The 24590-nt window shown below is 33.4% G+C and overlaps 1 protein-coding gene across 1 annotated transcript; it reads left to right on the forward strand.

Moving 5' to 3' along the window:
- Nucleotides 1-15805: 15805 nt before the first annotated feature.
- Nucleotides 15806-16402, forward strand: LOC128548816 (uncharacterized). The gene has a single exon (XM_053524305.1). It carries the CDS (start codon nt 15806-15808, stop codon nt 16400-16402), a length of 597 nt encoding a protein of 198 aa, XP_053380280.1.
- The last annotated feature ends 8188 nt before the right edge of the window (nt 16403-24590 follow it).

A 24590-nucleotide genomic window follows, 5' to 3' on the forward strand; every position in this document is an offset into this window, starting at 1 on the left:
TTAAAATTACATAAATATTAATTGCGGTTATTTATTGGTGAGAAACCGTTCGTTATTGGAGGTCGATTAAATTCTGGGGGATCAGTGGGCCGGGTGAAAGTTATGTGAACACCGCCTTGCTACTTTCTTTTACATCTTGGGCGAGAAAAGATACAAGGTAGTCTGTTACTCTGATGTGTCTTAGCGAATACAGTTAATATGTAGTATAAACGCGTGGAAGAGTCGAGATACAAGGTCGGTTTCAAGAACGACCAAGATTTTTTTTTTCAAAAATATTTCAAACAACCTGACATCATGGTTTTAATGCTTAGATATTAGTTCACATTTTGATGTAGGTTTTTATGACACCATAATATGGTGGCATAAAACTGCCACCAGTTAATTATCAGGTTTCATGAAAACTTTCACGAAAATAATTTAGGTTTCCACGTTAATAATGGAGGATTTTATGAAAACAGTAAATTATCACAAAGGCCACTTAAATATCTTAACACGAAATTATGCTAGATAGTGCTTTGAACTGACACCACTTAAAGAAAATTTTCATGAAAAGTTTCGCGAAAGCAGATAATTTTTCACGAAAGCAGATAATTTTTCATGAAATCAGATAATTTTTCACGAAACCACAAAACATTTCAAGAAAACTTTTCATAAAATATTCGCGAAACCAGATAATTTTTTACGAAACCAGATAGTTTTCACGAAACCAAATATCTAAAAATAGATAATCCCTCATTCGGCGAGCATTACTGTTTATCGTTTGGGACACAACTGGGAGGAGTATCGTACATAGTATACATATGTTTACCTTGTTCAGTGTTCCTGAACCACGTTACCCTAAGACAGAAGAATCGTTCCGAATATGTTCCGTTTCTATTCTTAGTTAACTACTTTCATGAAAAGTTAATTGGCATCATGAAAACTTTAACTGTTACGCTGAGGCAGTTTGAAGCATTAATATGATGGCATATTTCTGCATACGATAACCAGATAAGTTTCGCGAAAATGTTTCGAGTTTTCACGAAAAACAAAAACGTTTTCGCAAAAACATAAAAGCTTTACGCGAAAAGAACTGCAATACGGAAGCTTAGAAGGGCCTTCAGTTGTGAGAAAATGTTTTCACAAGTGCCGAAAATTAAGGCGAGATCCCTAAAACATTAAGGTTTTTTCGCGTTGAAATTTCCGCATTGGTTCGAACTTTTCAAACAACTTGATTTGAATCTTCGTACAAAGACAGAAAGATTTTATTTTTCGTATTATTATTGTCGAGAAGTTGTACTTAATTACATCGCGGAAAAATCTTTGCGCGATATTGATAAGATGTTTGCCTTTCTCGCCAAAAATACTCGCATTGAAGTAATTTATTTCTAACATCTCGACTTCAGCTTATTGCAATGAAAAACACTTTTAACATTTCGTACATTTCTTATCGACATGGTTTCCTATTCATCTTTCAAAATAAATCACACGTTCCATATTGAGTGTCTCTATACCTCACCTTTGCTTTTTATCCTTCCCACAGGGGTATGGATAAACTGCGTTGTCCGTCCGTCCGTCGTCCGTGTTTCAGTCCGGTTGGAGCCTTATCAGAGATATGTCACTGTTTTGAGTATTTAAAATAAAATATGGTAGAAATGTTAATTGCTAGAAGGAAATGCCATCTTGCAAGTTTCAGTCAGATTGTCTATGAAAGACAATGTTTATCGCCCTTAGTACATCTATATATAGTACAAATTTAGTGTTTTTATTCCAATTTCCGTCCGTCCAAAGCCATACCTAAAATATGGTTTAGACTATTTTTATGAAACTTGGTAGCAATGTAAACTGAGGTAAGGAAATGCGATCATGCAAGTTTCAGTCAGATGAAACGAGTTAATGTCCCTTGTGCTTATACACATATATTACTTATGTAGAGTTTTATTGTCTTTCTATCCACCTGGAACCATATCTAAGACATTGTAAGGGGTATTTCAATAAAACGTGGTAATAATTTTGACTGTCTTTGGTAAATGCGGCACTGCACCAGAATAGTGTCCTTAGTACTTGTATAATGTTTACTATATATGACATTTCTTTGCAAATGGGATGTTGCAACCAAGTTTTGTACATATCAAACTTTCTTGACTGAGGTACGCGTTCTGATCACTGGGGTCAATGGCAATGTCACCGTTACTAAATATAGAAAACTTATTTTCTCACAAAAATGAGATAAGCAGACCAAATCTGCTAGCTGTGTAGCCTTAAAAAAGAGCAACGTATATTTGAGTGGAATTTGGTACCTTGGGTCAAGGCCACTGTTACTAAATTATAGGCAAAGGATTCAGTCAAAAATCGGAAGCATGGAAATCTACGCTGTAAAGCCCGAATTCTCGATTTTCATTAAACCAATCCTGAAAAATCTTTGACCTAATTATTATAATTAACATATTATAAAACAAGAGCCTTCACAGGAGACAGCGCTCTTGCTAATTTCGATGCTGGATAGTGACATTGAGCACATTTGAGGAAGCTGGAGCTGTCACTGCAGTGTTTAATGACTCTAATCCGGATGAAGCTTAAGCTTGTGTCAAATGTATTTAGTAATAATAGATATAGGGATAGTGTATCAAAACATTACATAAATATAAAAGGGACATAATTCTTGGAATATTTCTGCAAGAGTAATGCCCCATGTTTCATATCATGTGACTAATAATGTGGAATAACTACTTTTAAGAATCACTGAGATAGAGCAAAAGTGCATCACAACTTTAACCTGAAATTCTAAGTAAAAAGGGGGCATAACTCGGGTGTTAATGCTATTGACCTTATGACATATGATGTAGGTGATGATGTGGAACAACCATTTTAAGTTTGAATCAAATCCATTTAGTGACAAAAGAGTTGTGATGAAAAAGCTTTAAAATTAAACTAAAGTTCTAAACAAAAAGGGGGCATAATTTACTAAATATTGGTGTAATGGTTATGGCCCTTATGTCATATGATGTTGGTGATGATGTGAATCAACTATTTTAAGTTTGAATCAAATCCATTTGGTACTAACAGAGATAGAATGACAGTGCATCAAAACTTTAACCTGAAATTTTAAGTGTAAAGGTAGATCATTCATAAATCATTGGCGCAAGTGTTATGGCCGTTGTGTTAAATGATGTGGATAATGATGTGGAACAATTGTTGTTAGTGTTTTTAATCAAACTCTTTCTATAATAACAAAGATACGATGGAAATGCATCAAAATCAACCTAAAATCCTTAGTAAAAAGCGGGCATGTTTCACGAAAAATTTGTGCCAGAGTTATTGACCTTGTGTCATATGATGTGGGTGAGTATGAAATGGGTGATGATGTGGGACAATTGTTTTAAGTTTGAATCAAATCGTTTTTATTATAATTCAGATAGAAAGTGCACAAAAAACTTTAAACTGAAATTCTGAGTAAAAAGGAGGGTAATTCATGAACTATTGGTGCGAGAGATATGACCTTTGTGCCATATGATGTGGGTGATGATGAGAAATAACTATTTTATGGTTGAAGTATCCATCAAGTAATTACAGAGATATAAAAGAAAGTACATTAAAACTTTAACCAAGGTGTGTTTGCGGAAGGGCCGGATCGAGTAAGATAGATAAAACTTATACAAATAAGGAAGCCGACGTAGATGCAGCCAAATGGATGATTGTAAGAACCCTATCTATTCTCTGAAACTAATTGATGTAGTACACTTTGTTCAGAGGCAGCTAAAACATACATTCTGAGAAAACAGTCTTATGCACGTGGTCATGTACCGTATAACGTCTTCGCAGTTACTTTCAAAGAAGTATTTGAGATGCCACTTCCAAAAATAATGGCGACAAAAATACGCGAAATGCAAAAAGTTTTTTTTTCGGCATCGTGAAATATTTAAGACGTCATCACCAAAACATATCTAGCAATCTCATAAAAATTATTCCAACATGTTTATTCAGAGCTAATTGTCGATATAACAATATACGAAATGACAAAAGAGTTTTTCTTTGCAACTAATTTAAATCTTTGTTGAGGAAAAATATACTACAGGTGCGAGCATTTTTGCGAGGAAATCCATTAATGTTTTGGCATCTTGTCTTAGTTTTTGTACTGTGAAAACATTTTTTTTCACAATTGGGCCCTTCTAGCTTCCTTTATGCATATTAAACTGGAAATAAATTAGCGTTAGTACCATTGGCACAAAACCATTATAATTTCGCGAAAATGGATCAAACTTTCATGAAAAAACGGTACAGTTTTCGTAAATAATAATGTTTTTCGTGGAAAATTATTTTATTTTCACGAAATCTTTTATCGATTTTCATGTAAGTTTGGGTTTCCATTAATCGCGAAACTTTTTCTGATTTTCTTATGCAGCGGGGCACTAAACAAAAATTTTCCACTTAATATTTGCAGTTCTTTTCGTGAAAAGCTTTTATGTTTCCCGAAAGCTTTTATTGCATTTCGCGATAAACTTTCTGTTTTTCGTGAAAAACTAGATACATTTCGCGAACTTTTTTGGGTTTACGTTTGCGAATATGCCCCCATACTTAACGGGGCAAATTTCTGTTAAGATATTTTCTGATCATGAAATGTTTTTCGTGATTTTATTTTGCTTTTCGTGAAAATCTAAATTATTTTCGTGAAATTTTCATGAAACCTGATTATTAAGTGGTGGCAATTTTATGCCACCATAAGATGTTTTGTAATTACGTGGATATTTAAAGATTTGAAGAAAGTTAAACGGAGCTGTGAAATTGCAGATTGCATTTTTAAGCAAAGATAAAATTTAAAGCAATTTAGTTCGAAAGTGGAATAGATTTTATCTGAAATTCTGTTTGGTCATGAAACATTTGTATGGTGGTTGCTGATCCCCAGGATCAGTAATCAATGCTTATGGCGAAATGGGAAGTTCAGCAGATTTATTAAAAAGTTAAAGTGTTTTGGGGCAATTTATTGTATTTAGCCTTTTGGGGCAGTTTTTGAATTTAGCCTTTCTGGGGCAATTTTGAATTTAGCCTTTTAGGGCAGTTTTTGAATTTAACCTTTTGGGACATTAACGGATTGTAAGGTCGCAATAAACGACAAATTTGTTTTGTGACTGGTTGACCTAGTTGGGTCAACATGACGAGTGCGGGAACCATGTCCAAGATATCAAAACCATAAAAATAAACAAATAAAGTCGTGACATTTTTTATAAACTTATAGATTTTTAAATATTAATAAAACTTACAACAGATTGCTTTAATTTTATGCTTTTGTTTTGCAAATTTTAAGCTGCTGTTTTTTTACTTTATCATGTTTTAATTTTAAAAGGGGGAAAAGTGGTTATTTTAATGAAATTATTCAACGGAACAAAAATTTAAACGGTAGGTTTATCTCCCAATTACAGGGTAAACAATTTGCTACCAGTCTGCTTACCATGGCAATTTTTTTACTTCAGTCTGAAAATTTTCAGAGAATAATATTTTGTTTTAAAAATCAGTATTTTTAACCTCTTTTTTACTTTAATATTAGTCTGTTGGTGTTGAAACACATTTATGTTAAGGTAAATGAAAACATTTTTAAAAAAAAAAATTGTTTTGGTTTATTTACTTTTGTTGTTATAGACGTTATATTGTTTATTTTATAAGGTTTGGGGGAAATTAATTCAAAAAAACATAACATGAATAACTTCTCCAAAATGCTAAAATTTATTTATTTAATCATGTTCATCCAGGTATTTCTTTTAAATCTTTTTAAAGAGTATAATGTTAATAAGTGAAGACTAATGTTACCTCTATTTGCTATAATTTGGTGAACTTGGAAGCTGCGGGGTGACATTTTTTGGCCTCATTTTTTTATCACAATGTTACATTTTAAAATTTTTTAGGTCATTGAGTACCCAATAATAAACCAATTTTTTAATGAACATTTAAGTTTTAAACTAAATTCTTTTTCAGGTATAGCACCATATGTGTATATTAAGTTTGGCACACATGAATGAACTGGGACCTAATCAACGCATTGTGTTCAAAGAAGACTTAATGAATCCAGCAGTTCAAAAACATGTAAGTATACTGGCATTATGTATTACTATATATACATGTACACACTACCATAGTTTGATTTTATGTGGGCAATTGAAAAATGTTCCCCGAACATGACTTAATGGATCAATTTTTAAACTTATTTTCAGCAAACTCATGGCAGGTGTTATAATTATCTCCTTTATATCAAGTCCAGATCAATATATATAATAATTAAAAAATACCAAATGAAGTAATCACATTACAGTTAACATAACTTGAGATGTAAGAGCATGTAACCGGCAGAAATTAAACTAAGTTACTATTTATACAATATGGTAATGGTAATAGCAATGCATAACATCCAACCTACTAGTATTAATCACTACCCCAAAACATTGAATATCTGCCTGCCATCTTTGGAACCTTATTCTATATCAACATTTGAAATCAAATTAAAAAAAATCAGTTTCTTGAAAATATAACAAGTAATGTTATGATTATTTTATTTTAATTTTGAATTATAAACAAAGAAAAAAAATAATGAAGAAAACTGCTTTTATGGTTTAATATCTTTGGTTTATTATATCTACATGTTTTGCAGTGAGACGAATGGTGGCAAATGATGACTTTGTGGCGGTTAGTGAAAAACTGTGACATTTTACACTGATGGTGGCTAACATTTAAAGAAAATTTCAAAACCAATAGTGACATTCAGTTGATAGTAATGGCATATCTAATTACACTGACTATACATCAGAAGATTGTTGAAAAAAAACATGGCAAAATGTGGAAAATATTGATATACTTCAATGACTTTAGAACTGAGTAGAAAATGGTGAAATTTTAGCACCATATTGTGTGTATACTTTTTCTGGCATCCGCGCAGTCCGGTCAGGATCCATGTTGTTCGTAATGGTTTCTCTGGTTGCAATAGCATTTGAAAGCAAACAGCATGGATCCTGACATGACCGCGCAGATGCGCAGGCTGGTCTGGACCCATGCTGGTCGCAAAGCCACTATGTTGGTTTTCTCCTGGCGCGGCTCATATATAAATTTGTTTCATGCAGGTAAATAATGTTTTGTTTATTGTATTTTTTCAGCACATGTAATGAAACACTAAAAAAAACCATAAAATATATTAGTGTTTGTTTAAATTTGTAACCTAGCTCTTTTGAATATCACATGTTTTGTTGGTATTTTGTTAGCAGTTTCTTTAGCACATATAATAAAACACTAACAAAACATCAAGTATTCTGTTAGTGTTTTGTATAAACCTGTAACATAATTTGCATATCATATATGTTGTGTTGGTATTTCGTTAGCAATGTTTTGTTAGTGTTTTGTTTGTGTTTTTTTACCTCATTTGCATGTCACTTGCTTTACTAATAAAACATCATCAAAACACAGTATAGTATTAATGTTTTGTTTAAGTGTTTTGTCCCCCCACCCCCCCTTTTTTTTTCGTTTGGGTAGGTCGACTGAATGTGTAACAACGGAATATCCCAAGTGAAAGCATACTGTATAAAATGAATCACAATCTTTATTCACATGTCAATTTTAATTTAAACCCCAGGATTTTGCATAAAACAAAGTGGGAGGAGCCTAATTTCAAATGGTGGCTTTTTTTGCAACATTTTATATTCAGAAAAATTTAATTGACATAACCACTGACCCTAGTCATGTAATGTAAACTGGAAGCTGCTGCTACGGAGTGTTTATACTAGCAAATAAGCAGGCAGGCTTACCTGTAGAATACATTATCAGCCCAGCGAATAACTCCTTTATAATCCAAGTGTAATAAAATGAATGTTCATATAAAACGGGCTTTGTTTTATCTAATTTATTGCAATCAAATGATTTTCATCATTGAAACTCTAATTTCTTTCATTTTTTTTATATTTTTTTGGTAATTGTCAGCAATATCCAGTATTACATGTCAGACAATAATCCGCTTCATGTACAGATCATCACAAAGTAAAGGCCCATGTAAGGCTGTCTTTCAACATTCGGATTTAAGCCTCTCACTACATCCAGGACACAGGCATTATTTCCCGTACAGTCCAAACAGTACGCAGGTCCTCCTCCTGGCTCCAAGCTCGCATTTCTGTTAATCTTCTGGAAGGACCCATGCTCCAGCATCAGATAACAGTTTCCAAAAATGTTTTTATCTTTTTCTCCTAAGATAAGGCTGGTGTGAATTAGTGCCCTATCCAAGCCACGTTTCTCGCTAAGATATCACAAATTGGTTAAAGAAAGTGGACAACGATTACCCACATGATTTTCATGCGACTGCAAATAATTTCCATCTTGTTGATTGTCACTGTCATTGTCACGTTGATTATTACTGTCATCATTTTCGTCATTCGTTCTTCCTGTTGGAATTGGGTCAAGTGATGATATTGCATTTTGTTCAGGAATATTATGCTCCGTTCGAAGGACAGGTTCTTGGACATTTTCCAGTTGTCCATTCTGACAAAATCAGTGCCTCGTAATAATCCAGAACCACTATGATTAAAAAATAAACCACAGCCCAGAATTGTTCTTCTATTATATTTAATCGAAGTTCCCGTCTTTCTGCTATGTTCAATAACAATGATAGAAATGGGGATACTGAAATCATATGATACAGTAATATTTCTAATAACAGTCGCTTCATAAACTACCCCAATGGACGAGTGCAAATATAAAGAGATACCATAAAGTGATAAGATATTCCATATTTCATGAAAAGTAAAACAAGAAATGCCACAGTAGATGACAAATGCCCCCGAATAAGTTATTGAGCGGAAAAGGCATTTTTGTCAAATTTTCAAATTTTTAGTCGGAAAGGGGCCATAAATCCGTCAAAAATTATTGAACCAAAGCTGAAATTGAACTTGAACTGCATTTTATCGTTACAAAAACCTTTGTACTAAAATGAATTTAGTCCATGAATCCTTTCAAAAGTTATTGAACGGACAAGGAATTTTTGTCAAATTTTCAGTCGAAAATAATTCCGTCAAAAGTTATTGGACCGAAGCAAAAATTGAAAATGACCTGCACTTTATGGATATATATACGTGTACCAAAAATAAACCTTGTTTATTAATCTATTCAAAAGTTATTAAGCAGACAAGTTTGAAATGGACTGACGGACTAACGAACGGACGGATGGACAGTGCAATCACTATATGCCTCCCTCTCTGCTGCTGCATGCATCCCTCTAGTTATAACATCTACTTATAAATGCAAAATTTCCTACAGTACTCTAAATGTGCAAAACAAAGTATCATGCTTTAGAAGATAGTGGTAATTAAGATATGTTTCAAGGGTATTATCTAACACCAGTATTTATGCTTACTGTTATGTCATATTTAGTGTATTTTCGTTATCACAGATGTGTGATATGGTACTTGATAAAACCAATCAGCAGAAAAACTTCAGCTTCACCAAAGCCACAGAAACAGACACAGCTATAAGCAACATAATCAATACTTTATTAAAATATAATTATTTCTCAAAATCAAAATGAAAGGAAGTAGAAGATCAGTACACTGGTTGCCTCCTACAATTCATCTACATTTCATCTATGCTAGTGTAGTATTTACATTACAACAGGTTTTAAACCTCACTGACGCATTGAACTGATAAGCCCAGCCCACTTTCATTCGGTAGGAGCTACCGCACACTTGGCTTACTCAACTGAAACGAATATGCTTTCATTCGGGTGTTGCTGTTTGACAACTGGTTGACCTCGAATCTCCAAATATTTATTTATTTATGTAAGAAAACTCAATATTTCTATTTCTAGCAGATCAGCCTCTTGTAAACGGTCACGAGGATTTCTTAAGCATTGGCCAAAGTCTCACCGGAGCAAATATTTCGAGAATTACTCACTTTTATGTAAAAAAAAAATAAATTATTTATTGCCCTTTCCGTTAAGATCAATGTGACCCAGACAGACTTCGACGTTTACATTCCGATTTTATTCAAAAAGGATAGTATATCATTGAATCCCTAAAACCACTTCCAGTCCCGACTCGGCGACGGGTAATATTTAAGTAACATCAACTGAAGTGAAGTTACATTTTTAAATGACAGAAAAAATATTAAAATAACGAGGCATGCGCGCGCACAAATTTGTTTGATGTTTTTTTTCTCTTTACTCCCTTTACTCTATTTGTGTTTTTTTTACGTTGAGGTGGCATGCACATGAATTCCCAAGTATTAACTCGATATGATAACCAACAGTCTCGGGCATCTTAGTTTAGAGTTGACCTCTAGTTTTCCGCTGCAGGAGCCACCTGTATTGGAAAGTCGACGTAACGTCAATTTAGCCTTACGGTCTCTGGGGAAAAATAAAATGTTAGACTATTTCCTTAAAACAAATCATACTGAAAAAAAAATGAAAAAAAGCTCTAAAGATATTGATGTATGGTATGGAAGAACTCTAGGGAAAAAAGTTTCAATGACAAAAGCGAGAAAAACATAGACAAAAATAAACCCTGAAAAATACTATAGAAGTATTCTCTTAAAATGCCAACATGACTGATCGATCCACCACGCTCACAAGACGCACGACCCAGCTGATGTAGAATATAGATACTAAAAGTATTCTGTATACAGGAAACGCTATAATACGGAGTCATTTTTCAAAGACAAATCGTTTCTAGGGAAAAAGAAATTTCGAAGAAAAAAAAACTTTTTGCAATATTGTAGCTGGTATTTTGTTCAAAAATAAACAAAAAGTGTTGAAGCAGAGATAAATCTGGTCCAAGTAAAAGGTATTTTACAAAAGAAAGATTAATCTTATCCAAATGAAGTAGACGGCTAATGTAGTTATGTCCCTTGTATTGATTAAGTATAGGTTAATAAATGGGAGAGCGGTGCCTTTGAATGATAATGGCCCTGGTAAGGTGATAATAGCCCGAGGGCTTTAGCCCGAGGGCTATTATCTTCGTCCAGGGCAATTATCACTCAAAGGCACCGCTCTCCCATTTATTAACCTGTTTATTACATTTTTACCTATAATATAGTAAGAAATGTTTTGTTTTTTTTGTGTCATTTTTATGGGTACTTGCATCTTCTGGCACAATAATTTCAGCTTTTCAGTTTCTATATTATTTGTTTTAAGAGTCTATTTACTGTTAAAATCAAATACCTGGATAGTTGTACTTTCTTGCTTATTGCAAAATTTGGGATAAAATACGATATTTCAGGGAAGAATACACGTTGTTCGCTCAAGATGATAAATTAAAAAGGGAAAATTTATTCGCTGTTTTACCTCCACGAAACGCCATGAAGTCTTTTTCTGTTTACAGACGTAATTTCCCGCGTAACACCAGGGCCATTTATCGATAATGGCCCGGGGTTATTATGAAAATGTGATAATGCATGACGCAATGCGAAAATTGGGAGAATTTTCAACACAAATTTGTTATATTTATAGGTACTCATGTAATAAAATACTTTACAATAAATACAACTTGATATAATACTAGTCATATACATGCATACCATGCTTATGAAAGTATACATGCATATCACTGAGTCGTCTATCACCAGGCCGTTTAGCTCAATAGGGAGACCGCTGAATCACAGTGTCATGAGTTGGATCCCCGCGGGCGAGGCGTATGGTCTCCGAGATGATTTGATAACAAACATTGTGTCTGAAATAATTCGTCTTCCACCTCTGGTAAATGTGGGAAGTTGGCAGTTACTTGCGGAGAACAGGTTTGTACTGGTACAGAATCCAGGAACATTGGTTAGGTTAACTGACCGCCGTTACATAAATGAAATGTTGTTAAAAACGGCGTTAAAACCCCGTTTTTAACAAACACATAACAAACAAACAAACAAACAAACATTCAGTCGTTTATATGAATTTATAAGTAAACACACAATATTTTCTGTGTTAACAGAGTAATATCAGTTTTCTATTATATAATTCCTATTAAAGTATATTGAACATGAACACCGTTCAATCGTTTGTATATATATTAAGTGTATCACAAATACTTTTCATATTAAACACCAGATTACGTAATATATATCAAGTAAACATGACAATAAAAAATGCATTTTTCGTGGCATCCACAATAATCATTGGTAAATTTCTCGTCACACGACAAAAGTGAAAACAAGTGTAACGTCAATCTTTTATCGCATCATAAATTTAATAACGATAAATGTGGGTTGAAATGTTAATAAGGCATTTAACAACAATAAATGCACGTTTGTTATAAGAGAAAAAGAATTAGTCTGATCAAGGATAATGAAATATAGATCGTTTGCCGATGGAAAATAGGATACAGTCGAACAGCTAGACAGAGTAAGTTCTTACTATCAACATGAACAGAGGCATGTGGATATAATAACAATAATAAGGTTAGTTTATAGTTCACTGAAAACTGTTTGAAAACAAATCACTATAACAGGATAGCAAATATAGTGCTTAGTTAGCACATACTATCAGTACGCTGGAAGTGGCTTTCCATCTTTGATGACAGTTGCTGTCATATTACCAGGAGATCGAGCTTTTATTTTGCAACTAGCTATCCGTGTTTTAGCTACTTTCTTAGCTACTTTGTCACGCACGGGAGACAATATATCCTGCACAGATATTCCATCTCTGTAAAACTTTGGCACAGTAGACTCGATGTCTTTCCGGAAATGGGTGAATCTGATGATGACCTTGAGTTGCGATAATAATTGTGTCTAGGCTTACTCTTTCTTTCATATAAATTTTCTAATATACTGTCTGGATAGGGTAATGTTACATTCATTGTTATGTTTGATTCATTTTGCAGTCACATCTTCAGCAGGTCTCCCTGTTTCACCGGGGATACCACCCACGTCACGATTTATTCTTCTGCCATACTGTTCAAGCTCATTAAGCTCCCGTCTTGCTGCATTGAGCTTATCTTTGAGAATAGTGTTAGAAGAGTGACGCGTCACAGAAATTCGTTGATAAGTGTATGCACTTCTTTCATAAGTTCACTTTTGAGCTTTTGAACAATGATAGGTACAAACTTCTATATCCGATTTTGATGGGGACCTCAAGATATCTAGAATAGATGGGGTGGGTAAATGTCCGAATGTCCGACTATGGTGTCATGAACTGTTTAAGTATCTGTAGAATGGTATGGCTCGAAATACTCAGAAGCCTCACTCTCACAGGTACTTTCAGGTTTCCGTTCTTTAAGAAAATTCAGATAAATTCTGGTGAGGATTTATTGCGTCTTCATGCATTTATTGTAGTGCTTATTCGTCATGAATAGTTTTTACTGAATAGCGGAATGTCACATTTCAGAGATAGTACCTAAAATTATAAATTATGAAAAACAATAAGATAACTAATGATGAATGTTGATACAAAACATTTAAGACTGTGCCATTTAAATTATATCAAAATTTCCTTCATTCGTTGGTTTTCTGTAAGTTACAAATTATAGTTCAATATGATTTTTTGATTTTAAAGAACAAATGGTTTAAGTCGTAACGTATATTAATATAAAAAATCAGAGTGCTTCATTTTAAAAAAGTGCTTTCAACGGTTCTTGAAATATTTGCAAATAAACAAGTCACGTGGTCAGTTTACAACCGCATATTGTTACAAGCGTTATTAGTTGAGGTGAGTTCTGTTGGAAAACTTTACAAGCGCTTTATCAATTTGTGCGAGTACTCGTAAAATTGTGAGATAAATGGACCTGTGATAAACACAATAGCTTGTGCTCGGTATCTCGTCCCGAGCACTTCGTGGTCAAGTGGACTAAAACTCAGTGTATATATTTAGAGTTGTTTTCATGGTTAAGCATTAGCAAGTAAAAGTCATTTGTTAAAAGAAGTGACAGTTGTTTTATTGTAGTACAAGTTCAAAGTTTAGCTAGCAGTACATTTATTGTATGCTGCATTTTTTTATCAAGTTCAGTACTGTTTATACACTCCTACCCGTTTATATTGGCGCTGTGAATGTGAAATTTAGACATAAGATCCCGTACAAATTATTAAGCAGTTCAAAAAATCATGTCAAATGAAAGATAGATTAGCAGTTATAAAATAATTTCTATAATACATTTATAATAATAGATAAAAAGGTTACGAGTATGTAGATCCTTCAAAAATGGTTATTTTCGATCTCTAGTATACAAAAACAACAATACTACTACTAATAATAATAGTAATAGTGATAGTGATGATAATAATGAAACGATTAATGATAAGATAAAATTACGTTCTTATGGTATTTTCTCCACTTGATTTCTACGCATGATCTGTATTGCATCTTAAATAGATCCATAATCGTCTCATCAGGTCACTGATATAATAGGTATTTCAGTGATTATACATGGAATAACTTGCATACCAGCAGCTATTCTTGTTTCTTTTAGTAAATAGTAAATTTAGAGGGACCCCATTGTAAATAAGTGATTAGTTTCATCCCAGGCGTTAAGATCATATCATTTTTCTATGTCATAAACTATAAAATATACTTGACTTTTATGTATTAATCAGCATATCTATTATAAGATTTTATAAAATTTTAATCAAAGCATTTCAAATATGTTGGTTAATGTATACATGTATAAAGAGTATTTTAAATTTAATGTTTTACTTAATAGTCTCTTATGATTCAATATTATGAATGGCATTATATATTTTTTGAACTTCATATTTGTATTTTTGTTAATATTTGTACAATGATGAGACTCAAACTAAAAACTATATTTTTACTGTATAAGTTATATATAATGTTTAATGATCTTATGCCTGAATAAATTTGAATTGGAAAAATTGAATTGATTAATTAAACTCTCACGTTTGTCAACACTCTACTGTTCAGTGGACGTGTTTTAAGCATTGATAGATGACAACCTAATGCAAATAAACTCTCTTAAGCCATACATTTTAAAGTCGTGCTTTTGGTTTACAAAGCCGTTTTCAGTAATCTGCCCTTACCAATTATCTTTTGTAAGTGATTTTAATGACAAAAAAAATGTGAAAATGGAATTAAGAAAGGGAAAAGTTATGTTCTTTCTATTTTTTGTAACATGTACTGTTGTTATCGCTTGGTATTTTTATAATACTATTAAACGACCACAGAACGGTTATAACATTAACAATCAAATTCATTTAAAGGCTTCTTCGCAAAATCGTGAAAATAATGGTAACGTCTCATCAGAACGAACTTCCAATAACACAGAACATCGTCGGATAGCATATGGAATACAAATGGATGGCGAACAAATCAGAATAATTAGCGAGACTCTACCAGAAAAGGGAAATTTATTGGTTTGGGGATTAGGAAACTACAGTCCATACTGGCACAATAGTACAAAGGGAAAAGTCGTTTTTATAGAAGATGATATTCCTTTGCGGAAAGAAGGTATAATGTGGTACGATAAAATTGTAAAACAGTACTCATATCTGGAAGTCTACCGTGTACATTATACGACAAACACAGTCGAATCATTTATGAAATATACAAACAGTCCTGAAATATGGTCCGAGCTAGACTTGAGTAATCAATTACCAGCTTCTGTAACACAAACACACTGGCACGTGATTATCATTGATGCTCCTCTTGGTTGTTGTCAAAAGGGTCCAGGCAGATATAGTCAATTCTACACTTCGAGGTTATCGGAAGAAAGGTACGATGTATTTATTGATGACTTTTTAACGAAAAGTAGAACATAAATTTTCCATAAAAGTCTTTGGAAAACCAGTAGAGGTTATACATAGACGGACTACCAATGCTTCACTTGTGAATGAACAAGCACATTTCATTCTAAGGTCATATAACCAGACAAGAATGGGACAAGGTAAAGAAACAAAGCCAGATATTTTGATTACACCAGTATTGGGCATAGCCGAGAATGTGACTAATAACTGGACTATACTGCTTACAGTAAATAACGGTTTCTTTGACTTTTTCGAAAACTGGCAGTGGCATTTTAAGAAGCTTGATATTTCTGTGCCGGTATCAGTTGTTGCAGAGGATGATATCGTTTTTGAAAAACTAACCTATTTAAACGACAGCTCAATTAAAGTGCATAGAAGTGAACATATATCCATCAATAAAGCCGTCAAATATAATAGTACTTTGTATAATATGATTGTTTCAGCACGACCAACATATATTCTGATGTACTTAAAGAATGGAACTAACGTTATCTACACTGATCTAGACACAGTTTGGTTACAAAACCCATTGCCTTTCCTACAGGGCAATTTTGATATAAAGAGTCAGTTGGATTTAAAGGATAATTTCTGCACAGGGTTTTTGGCCATCAAAAGTAATAAGGATACTATAGAATTTATACAAAAATGGGAGGACGCCTTAAGAGATAAGCCTAATCTCAATCAAGACATATTTAACAGGTTGGTGATAAAATCACCCGTAAATTAGTAGCGGTTAAACAGCAAAAAGGGTTTCCCCTCGGAAATCAATATTTCAAACTTTTTTTCAAAAGAAGAAAGTTTAGGAGTTGTAGTTGTACATAACAACTGGATAATTGGGCACGATAAAAAGGTGAAGCGATTCCAAAACATGAATTTGTGGCATGTTAAAGGAAAATCGTTTCTTTCCGGTAACATCCTCAAAACAATTATGGTAGTTATGTCGGTAATTTATATTTTTGGATTGTTTTTATTCAATGGGACCTTTGGGAATTGTCTTTTGTATCAAAAATTGAATAAAACTAAGGAGGTTATGCCTTTAGAAAATCAGTAAATTGATGTCTAACATCTCCAACCATGTTTAACGCATAAAATATGCAGTTTTGCAACTTTTTGTTAAATAGTTGAAAATGAGTAATCTAAGGTCATTTAAACATTTAGGGTCGTGCCAAAACATTAGGGTAGGTCGTGATACCGGAAACAAAAATAAAACACTATTTTGTGCCTTACCGGTGTCTTTCCTTAAACAGGTCTGGGTACCAAGAATTGGCTTCTACATTTTTAATATTATTACAGGCAGTTAAGATGCATTTATGTACCTTTTTCCTTTTCAAACCCCTTGCAAATACTTGATATTTCTGAAAAAAAAACAGCTAAGCAAGTAAAGGGGTATCTAGGTTCAGTTCAGGCAAATACATTTTTCTATTTCTATTTCTTCTCAGACTGAACATTTGCATCTTTTGAAAGTATCGATACAATTCAGATTTTTTTTTTGTTTTTGATGAGTCTTTCTTTTTATGTGTGTGTTACTTAAAAATCGTTAAATATCTTACAAATATCAAGTCATTTTTTACGATATAGCAAACAACAAAGTTTATTTTTGCTGTCCTTTTTATGCTTTGTTCTAGTTTGTGAATTCTGTATGTTTTAGTGTCGGTTAAAGTAGCAATACAAATACATTTGTATCATGCCGCTTTTAGATGTTGTTTTCTTTACAGATTTTGGCAACTATATATCGATATGAGCTAATGCTAAAGTTCAAGGAAATACTTTCAGATATTGTAATATATGGCAAAATAACAAATGGCAGGTTAGCAGTTTTGTTCAGTTAATTCCTTCTTTTACATTCTGAAGGGTTAACCCGTTCATAAATATTCTATTTAATACCTTCAAGGGGTAGGGGGAGGGGGAGAAGAAATGTTTATATTTAGGTATACGGTAGCAAATATATATAAGCAGCTCGAAAAAATGCTGCTTCTTTTATTATTTAATGATTTTTTACAAAAAGGCGGATTGGGGTGTATTTATTATGTGATGCGGGAGCGTTGCTACTGGGGTATATGGTAATACATTTATAGCTGATAAATATACTCGGGTGTAAGGTATAGTTATGCATATATTAACAATATGAAACAAGATCGTATATTAGGAAGGTTGTTGTATAGAGATGTATCTTATACTAGGTATTGCGGTTTAAACAATATGAAAAATAGGAGAGGGATGCTTTTTATAGTGGAAGGATGTGAGGTGGGCGTTTATACTTGGATACATGCTAGTGAATGCATATCCTGACAATATGCGTCAGTTAACTTTATAGCAATTTAGCTGATTTTAAATCCATGATGACCCGATGAATTTCTGATAACCGTTTTGTTATTATTATAGTCCTTTTATAATATACCTCCGGTTTTATTTAACTGAATAAAAAATGGTTATAAACTATTCTGAAAAAAAAAGGATACGGATTATTTATAGGTATATAGTAACCTTTTTTTTGTGAAAAACTGAAATATATGTAATAAAATAATTAATCCACAAATGCATAACAATATTGTTTCAAAACTTGTTATTAGACATGGTTAGTTTCGCACTTGATACTGTAAGATATTTTTAAACACACATATCTTCCAGGAAAATATTAAAACCCTTATAACTGTTACTCTATATATCAATTCAAACCTTAACTGGTACTCATAACGAAACAAACCGGCAATTTAAATGCTATGAAACACATATCGTGATATATTTACAACTGATTTTAAACATCACAAGGATATATGCCTGATCAGTAAAAATGTCCCGAAATACAGATGGACACTAATGTTCGATTAAAGCTTCAATCAGTCATACATGTCAGTGAATAGTTACGGTATCATTTGTTACAAACATACTCCTGTAATTATAAATCACCCTACACATGCCTACTTAGCACACCTCTACAAATTATTGTAACAAAGTGTCATTAATGTAAAATGCACATACAACAGCCGTCGTATTTTAAATGAAATTGCGTTACGTTCCGAATGTGTTTGTAATTGAAAACAGAAAATGCCTTTTTCCGATTGTATTGAAGGCGACAAAAATGCATATACGTCTGGGCTGCAACATGTACTGTCGCAGTCGACTAAATCTTTCTTACAATCATCTAACAATTATGCATGTTAATTGACATATCATTGTTATGTCTAGAGACTTACCCTCAGCCTTCTTTACACAAGGGAAACAATGATATTATGTTTATAGAGTTAGTCATAGTCATGTCTATGTTTTGTCAATGCCTTTGAAAAAAATAGCCATCTATGTTACCTGCTGCACAGGATAACACAGTCATTCACCTAACAATCCTGGAATTGTTTTCATTGTTGATTTTCTCCTATTTATAGATATGTTACCATACTTTTACGCATATATGGGTAGCAGAGATTGTTCTCCTTCCAGCAATAACTTTCTGAATATATTTTACCTTGTGAAATTCTGCCGATTTTACATTTTAAAGAATCGTGTGTTTGTTGACAAATTTCATATAAAATGTCACACTTTATCCCAGGACTTTAATAAATTTGATTTGAACATATTTTCCTTTCAAACTGCTGACCATTGATGTAATTATGAATGATTTTGTCATGTATAGAGGTAAAAGTGCATGGTTTGCATGAGATACTATGTTGTACTAGATAGTCACCTGAGCCTATAATAAAGTTTTAGCGGGGTTGTCTCCATTTTTTTTCTAAATATTTTACACTGGATCATGTTTTATCAGCTTAAATAAATCTTTTTCAGAAAACGATGAAATGATATTTCAAATATTTTTTATTAGACTGTGTGCTTTTATCTTACACATTTATATGTCAATAAATAGTGCTTACCTGAAGTTTGTATTTTTAGGGTTTAAATGCCTATTATGTCAAAATAAGAACTTTATGAATCTTTCATCGATAAAAGCTAGCTAATGCAGGTAATTTTATATAATTGAGCCGTGCCATGGGAAAACCAACATAGTGGGTGTGCGACCAGCATGGATCCAGACCAACCCGCGCATCCGCGCAGTCTGGTCAGGATCCATGTGTTTGCTAAAAAGTTTCTCCAATTCCAATAGGCTTTAAAAGCGAACAGCATGGATCCTGACCAGACTGCGCGGATGCGCAGGCTGGTCTGGATCCATGCTGGTCGCACACCCACTATGTTGGTTTTCCCATGGCACGGCTCATATAAAGAATCGAAGTACTTAATCGATAAAAGGTTTCAGTTAAATAGTAAAAGAATTATTAGGCTTAAAAAAAAGTTGTTTGTTTAGGGTAACCTTATCCTGTCAATCTAAACCCCTACCTTAGACTGTGTTCAGTTATGTAGGACTCTATTCAAAAGTTTGCGAATAGGCAGATTTAAAGGACAATTAAATCAAAATAGACACTAAAGTTATCAATACAATATCTACAAACAGCACACAATATCTTGCTGTATAAACTTTGAGGTTCTACCCCAGTAATTTCACCCCGTCATGGGTATACAGAGATACAAAAGTATAATTTAACCCCTGGTGTGGGTAAAAAGAGATACAGAGATACAAGAGTAAAATAATACAAAAGCATCTGACTCACAAGTATAATGCTCTTTAGATACTTTCGAAGCCTATGTGACAGACACGATATAAGTTTACAGGCCACTAAAAAGAAACTTTTTGATTAGTTGTCCAAAAGGCTTATGCATATATTATAACCGTAGTTCAGTTTTTCTAATAAGAAGATTTAACATGTATTTGACATGTTTTCTTCCATGCCTGTATATATTCTTGTATTGCTTCTGGGGAAAAAAATGAAATTTTCGCGAGTGTTTAATTTTCACTATATTCGCGAGGTCGCACGCGAACATTAATCCTTAAACCATTCGTATTTATGCAAAGCAAGAAAATCTCGTCCGTACCTTCCTCAATATGTCAAATTTACAAATATGTCTCGTGGTTTTCGTAACAACTATAGTATGGTATATTTTTAAGACGAAAAGAACAAACCGAATAAATGTTTAGGTTAGAACCAATGTAAAAATGTTTGTGTTTGAGAGTGTTTAATTAAACAAACATTGACATCTATGCCCCTGGATATAGATTAATTACATGTAAAGCCACGATTTTACAATTACAGTTCTTTACAGATAATAGAGTCATCAAGGTTTACGCGCAAGTAGAGGTGTTTATATAAATATCCGATCAATATATATATATATATATAGTGTTGTCGATCACTAGTTATATAACAACCAAACATACCTGTTTATAGGTAATGCTCTTATTTATTTTTTTATTTATTTATTTATGATCGTCGCATCAAAGTACATATTCAGCACCATATAACATGGATAAAATACATAAATTTAAAGTGTAAATTGAATTACAGGTATGAATAGAGGATATTACATGAGTGTCTTTTTATATATTGAATTTATTAAAGGAGTTGAATAAAATGCGAGGCTCTGCAAATGTGGAAAGTCACAAATATCGACGTCAAAGCTTTATTACACTAGTGTATTATCATTTTTAAGCAATGGCTTTATTACACTTCCGCGACGTCAAACATGTGATAAATCATATTAATTTAACCTATACCACACAAATGGTGTCATTTACAGTAAATTTATTAAAATTTCATCTGATGACAGTAAAAACATATTTTACATATATACCGCTCATCATTTAAGACATATACTTGTGGTAACAGCGTGAGTCTTACCACTGGTAGATGATTTCTATCAGGAGAAGGCCAATAACTACTGTCTGAAACTATTTAAAGTAGTTCAGATTTAAAATATTTAAAGTTGCAAGAATTAAAACAGACCATATAAATTACGACCCATACTCTTCACATCAGACACAAGAAGAACTAATTAGCACTGTTTTATGTTAAAGGCAGACTCATTATAAAACAAGAAATGTCATAGGACAACAAAGCTCGATTTTTCAACAGCCTTGTCGATTCAATGGATATTTAAGCCGAAAAAGGGGTATAAAGTTGTAAAAATGCAAAACAGAGTTATGAAACCTGTACAGTGCATGTCAGCTCATCACTGTGGACAAGTATGTGAAATTTAAATCCATTTCCATGTGTGGGTATTGAGCTACCAGCTTACTAAAAATGCAAGGTTGAGATGGGCGCAAAATTATGTAAATATGCAAATTAGCGTTATGAACCATGTGCAATGCATGTCAGATCATCACAATAAACAAGCATGTGAAGTTTCAATCCATTCCCATAAGTGGTTACTGAGATACCAGCTTACATACAGTAGTTAACCAAAAACTGCAAAGTTGTAAAAGGGGCATAATTTTGTAAAGATATAGGTAACGCTTTATGATGTGTTCGTTTTAAGGACACTCGACTAATTAAAAAACGGAAACGAGCACTTTGACATTTTTGCAATCCCACTAATATAAAACCTCGAGAACGTACTCAATATTTCAAATTCGCTAAAGATATGCATTAACAGTAATTCATTCAACGGGTTTTAGATATGTTTTGCTATTGAGGTGTCTGTATTAAAGCACAGCACTTCAGAAACGTGTATAATTATAACGATACACCTGGCGCTATGTAGATTTGGATGGGTTCAATGGGAGAGGCGGTCTAGTGTATAAATGTGCCACCTTTTCAATACAAAGGTAGTGTGTACAAGCCCTACAAGGATTACCTTCTCATAAAATAAGAATTCTACATTTGAGAGAGGCGGTCTAGTGTATAAATGTGCCGCCTTTTCAATATAAATGTAGTGTGTTCAAGCCCTACAAGGATTACCTTCTCATAAAATAAGAATTCTACATTTGGGAGAGGCGGTCTAGTGTATAAATGTGCCACCTTTTCAATATAAAGGTAGTGTGTTCAAGCCCTACAAGGATTACCTTCTCATAAAATAAGAATTCTACATTTGGGAGAGGCGGTCTAGTGTATTAGTGAGCCACCTTTTCAATATAAAGGTAGTGTGTTCAAGCCCTACAAGGATTACCTTCTCATAAAATAAGAATTCTACATTTGGGAGAGGCGGTCTAGTGTATAAATGTGCCACCTTTTCAATACAAAGGTAGTGTGTTCAAGCCCTAGAAGGATTACCTTCTCATAAAATAAGAATTCTACATTTGGGAGAGGCGGTCTAGTGTATAAATGTGCCACCTTTTCAATACAAAGGTAGTGTGTTCAAGCCCTAGAAGGATTACCTTCTCATAAAATAAGAATTCTACATTTGGGAGAGGCGGTCTAGTGTATAAATGTGCCACCTTTTCAATACAAAGGTAGTGTGTGCAAGCCCTACAAGGATTACCTTCTCATAAAATAAGAATTCTACATTTGGGAGAGGCGGTCTAGTGTATAAATGTGCCACCTTTTCAATACAAAGGTAGTGTGTGCAAGCCCTACAAGGATTACCTTCTCATAAAATAAGAATTCTACATTTGGGAGAGACGGTCTAGTGTATAAATGTGCCACCTTTTCAATACAAAGGTAGTATGTTCAAGCCCTTGAAGGGTTACCTTGTCATAAAATAAGAATTCTACATTTGGGAAAGGCGGTCTAGTGTATAAATGTGCCACCTTTTCAATATAAAGGTAGTGTGTTCAAGCCCTACAAGGATTACCTTCTCATAAAATAAGAATTCTACATTTGGGAGAGGCGGTCTAGTGTATAAATGTGCCACCTTTTCAATACAAAGGTAGTGTGTTCAAGCCCTACAAGGATTACCTTCTCATAAAATAAGAATTCTTCATTTGGGAGAGGCGGTCTAGTGTATAAATGTGCCACCTTTTCAATGCAAAGGTAGTGTGTTCAAGCCCTACAAGGATTACCTTCTCATAAAATAAGAATTCTACATTTAGGACTCACTCCATTTTTATTGTTATAAAGAAGACACTAGGATGATGTTATGCTTTCACTTGAAGTCCTAACAGTTATAAAGAAGACACTAGGATGATGTTATGCTTTCACTCGAAGTCCTAACAGTTATAAAGAAGACACTAGGATGATGTTATGCTTTCACTTGAAGTCCTAACAGTTATAAAGAAGACACTAGGATGATGTTATGCTTTCACTTGAAGTCCTAACAGTTATAAAGAAGACACTAGGATGATGTTATGCTTTCACTTGAAGTCCTAACAGTTATCAAGAAGACACTAGGATGATGTTATGCTTTTCACTTGAAGTCCTAACAGTTATAAAGAAGACACTAGGATGATATTATGCTTTCACTTGAAGTCCTAACAGTTATAAAGAAGATTATAAAGAAGACACTAGGATGATGTTATGCTTTCACTTGAAGTCCTAACAGTTATAAAGAAGACACTAGGATGATGTTATGCTTTCACTTGAAGTCCTAACAGTTATAAAGAAGACACTTGGATGATGTTATGCTTTCACTTGAAGTCCTAACAGTTATAAAGAAGACACTAGGATGATGTAATGCTTTCACTTGAAGTCATTAATTGTCATCATAAAATGAAACATGTAATTTTGTTTATAAAAATGCTACAAAGGATTTAAATCATACATTTCAACACTAGGAAAAAATACATATTAACGTAATCCCATTTTGGGACCTTTCTTTTGTCTATAAATCTCCTGGCACAAAATTCGAGCTTTTAACTTGCACGCAGGACAGAATTTTCTCGTGTTTTTGCTGGTGTTGGATTTATGTACTATGCTCTAACGATACCCTGAAAACAGGAATACAACATTTTTGTAATTTCTTAAAATCTAAATATTTCGGATTTTCGTACCAGCTGCAAATTAGTCTAGAAGTAAAGCATAATGTTTATGTTCGTCAGATCACACAATGGGTATTCGGCTACCTACTCGTGTGAGCGATACCGTCCTCGTTAGATTTATATACATGTAGGCTTTAAAGGATGAATTAAAACAATGCAAACGTATTACACGTATTTGAAA

The sequence above is a fragment of the Mercenaria mercenaria genome, chromosome 15 (genome assembly GCF_021730395.1).
Source record: "Mercenaria mercenaria strain notata chromosome 15, MADL_Memer_1, whole genome shotgun sequence".
Taxonomy (NCBI): Eukaryota; Metazoa; Mollusca; class Bivalvia; order Venerida; family Veneridae; genus Mercenaria; species Mercenaria mercenaria.

Bases quoted from the DNA above. Each gene is read 5' to 3' on its own strand.
- LOC128548816 (XM_053524305.1), top strand. From the start codon at position 15,806: ATGGGACAAGGTAAAGAAACAAAGCCAGATATTTTGATTACACCAGTA.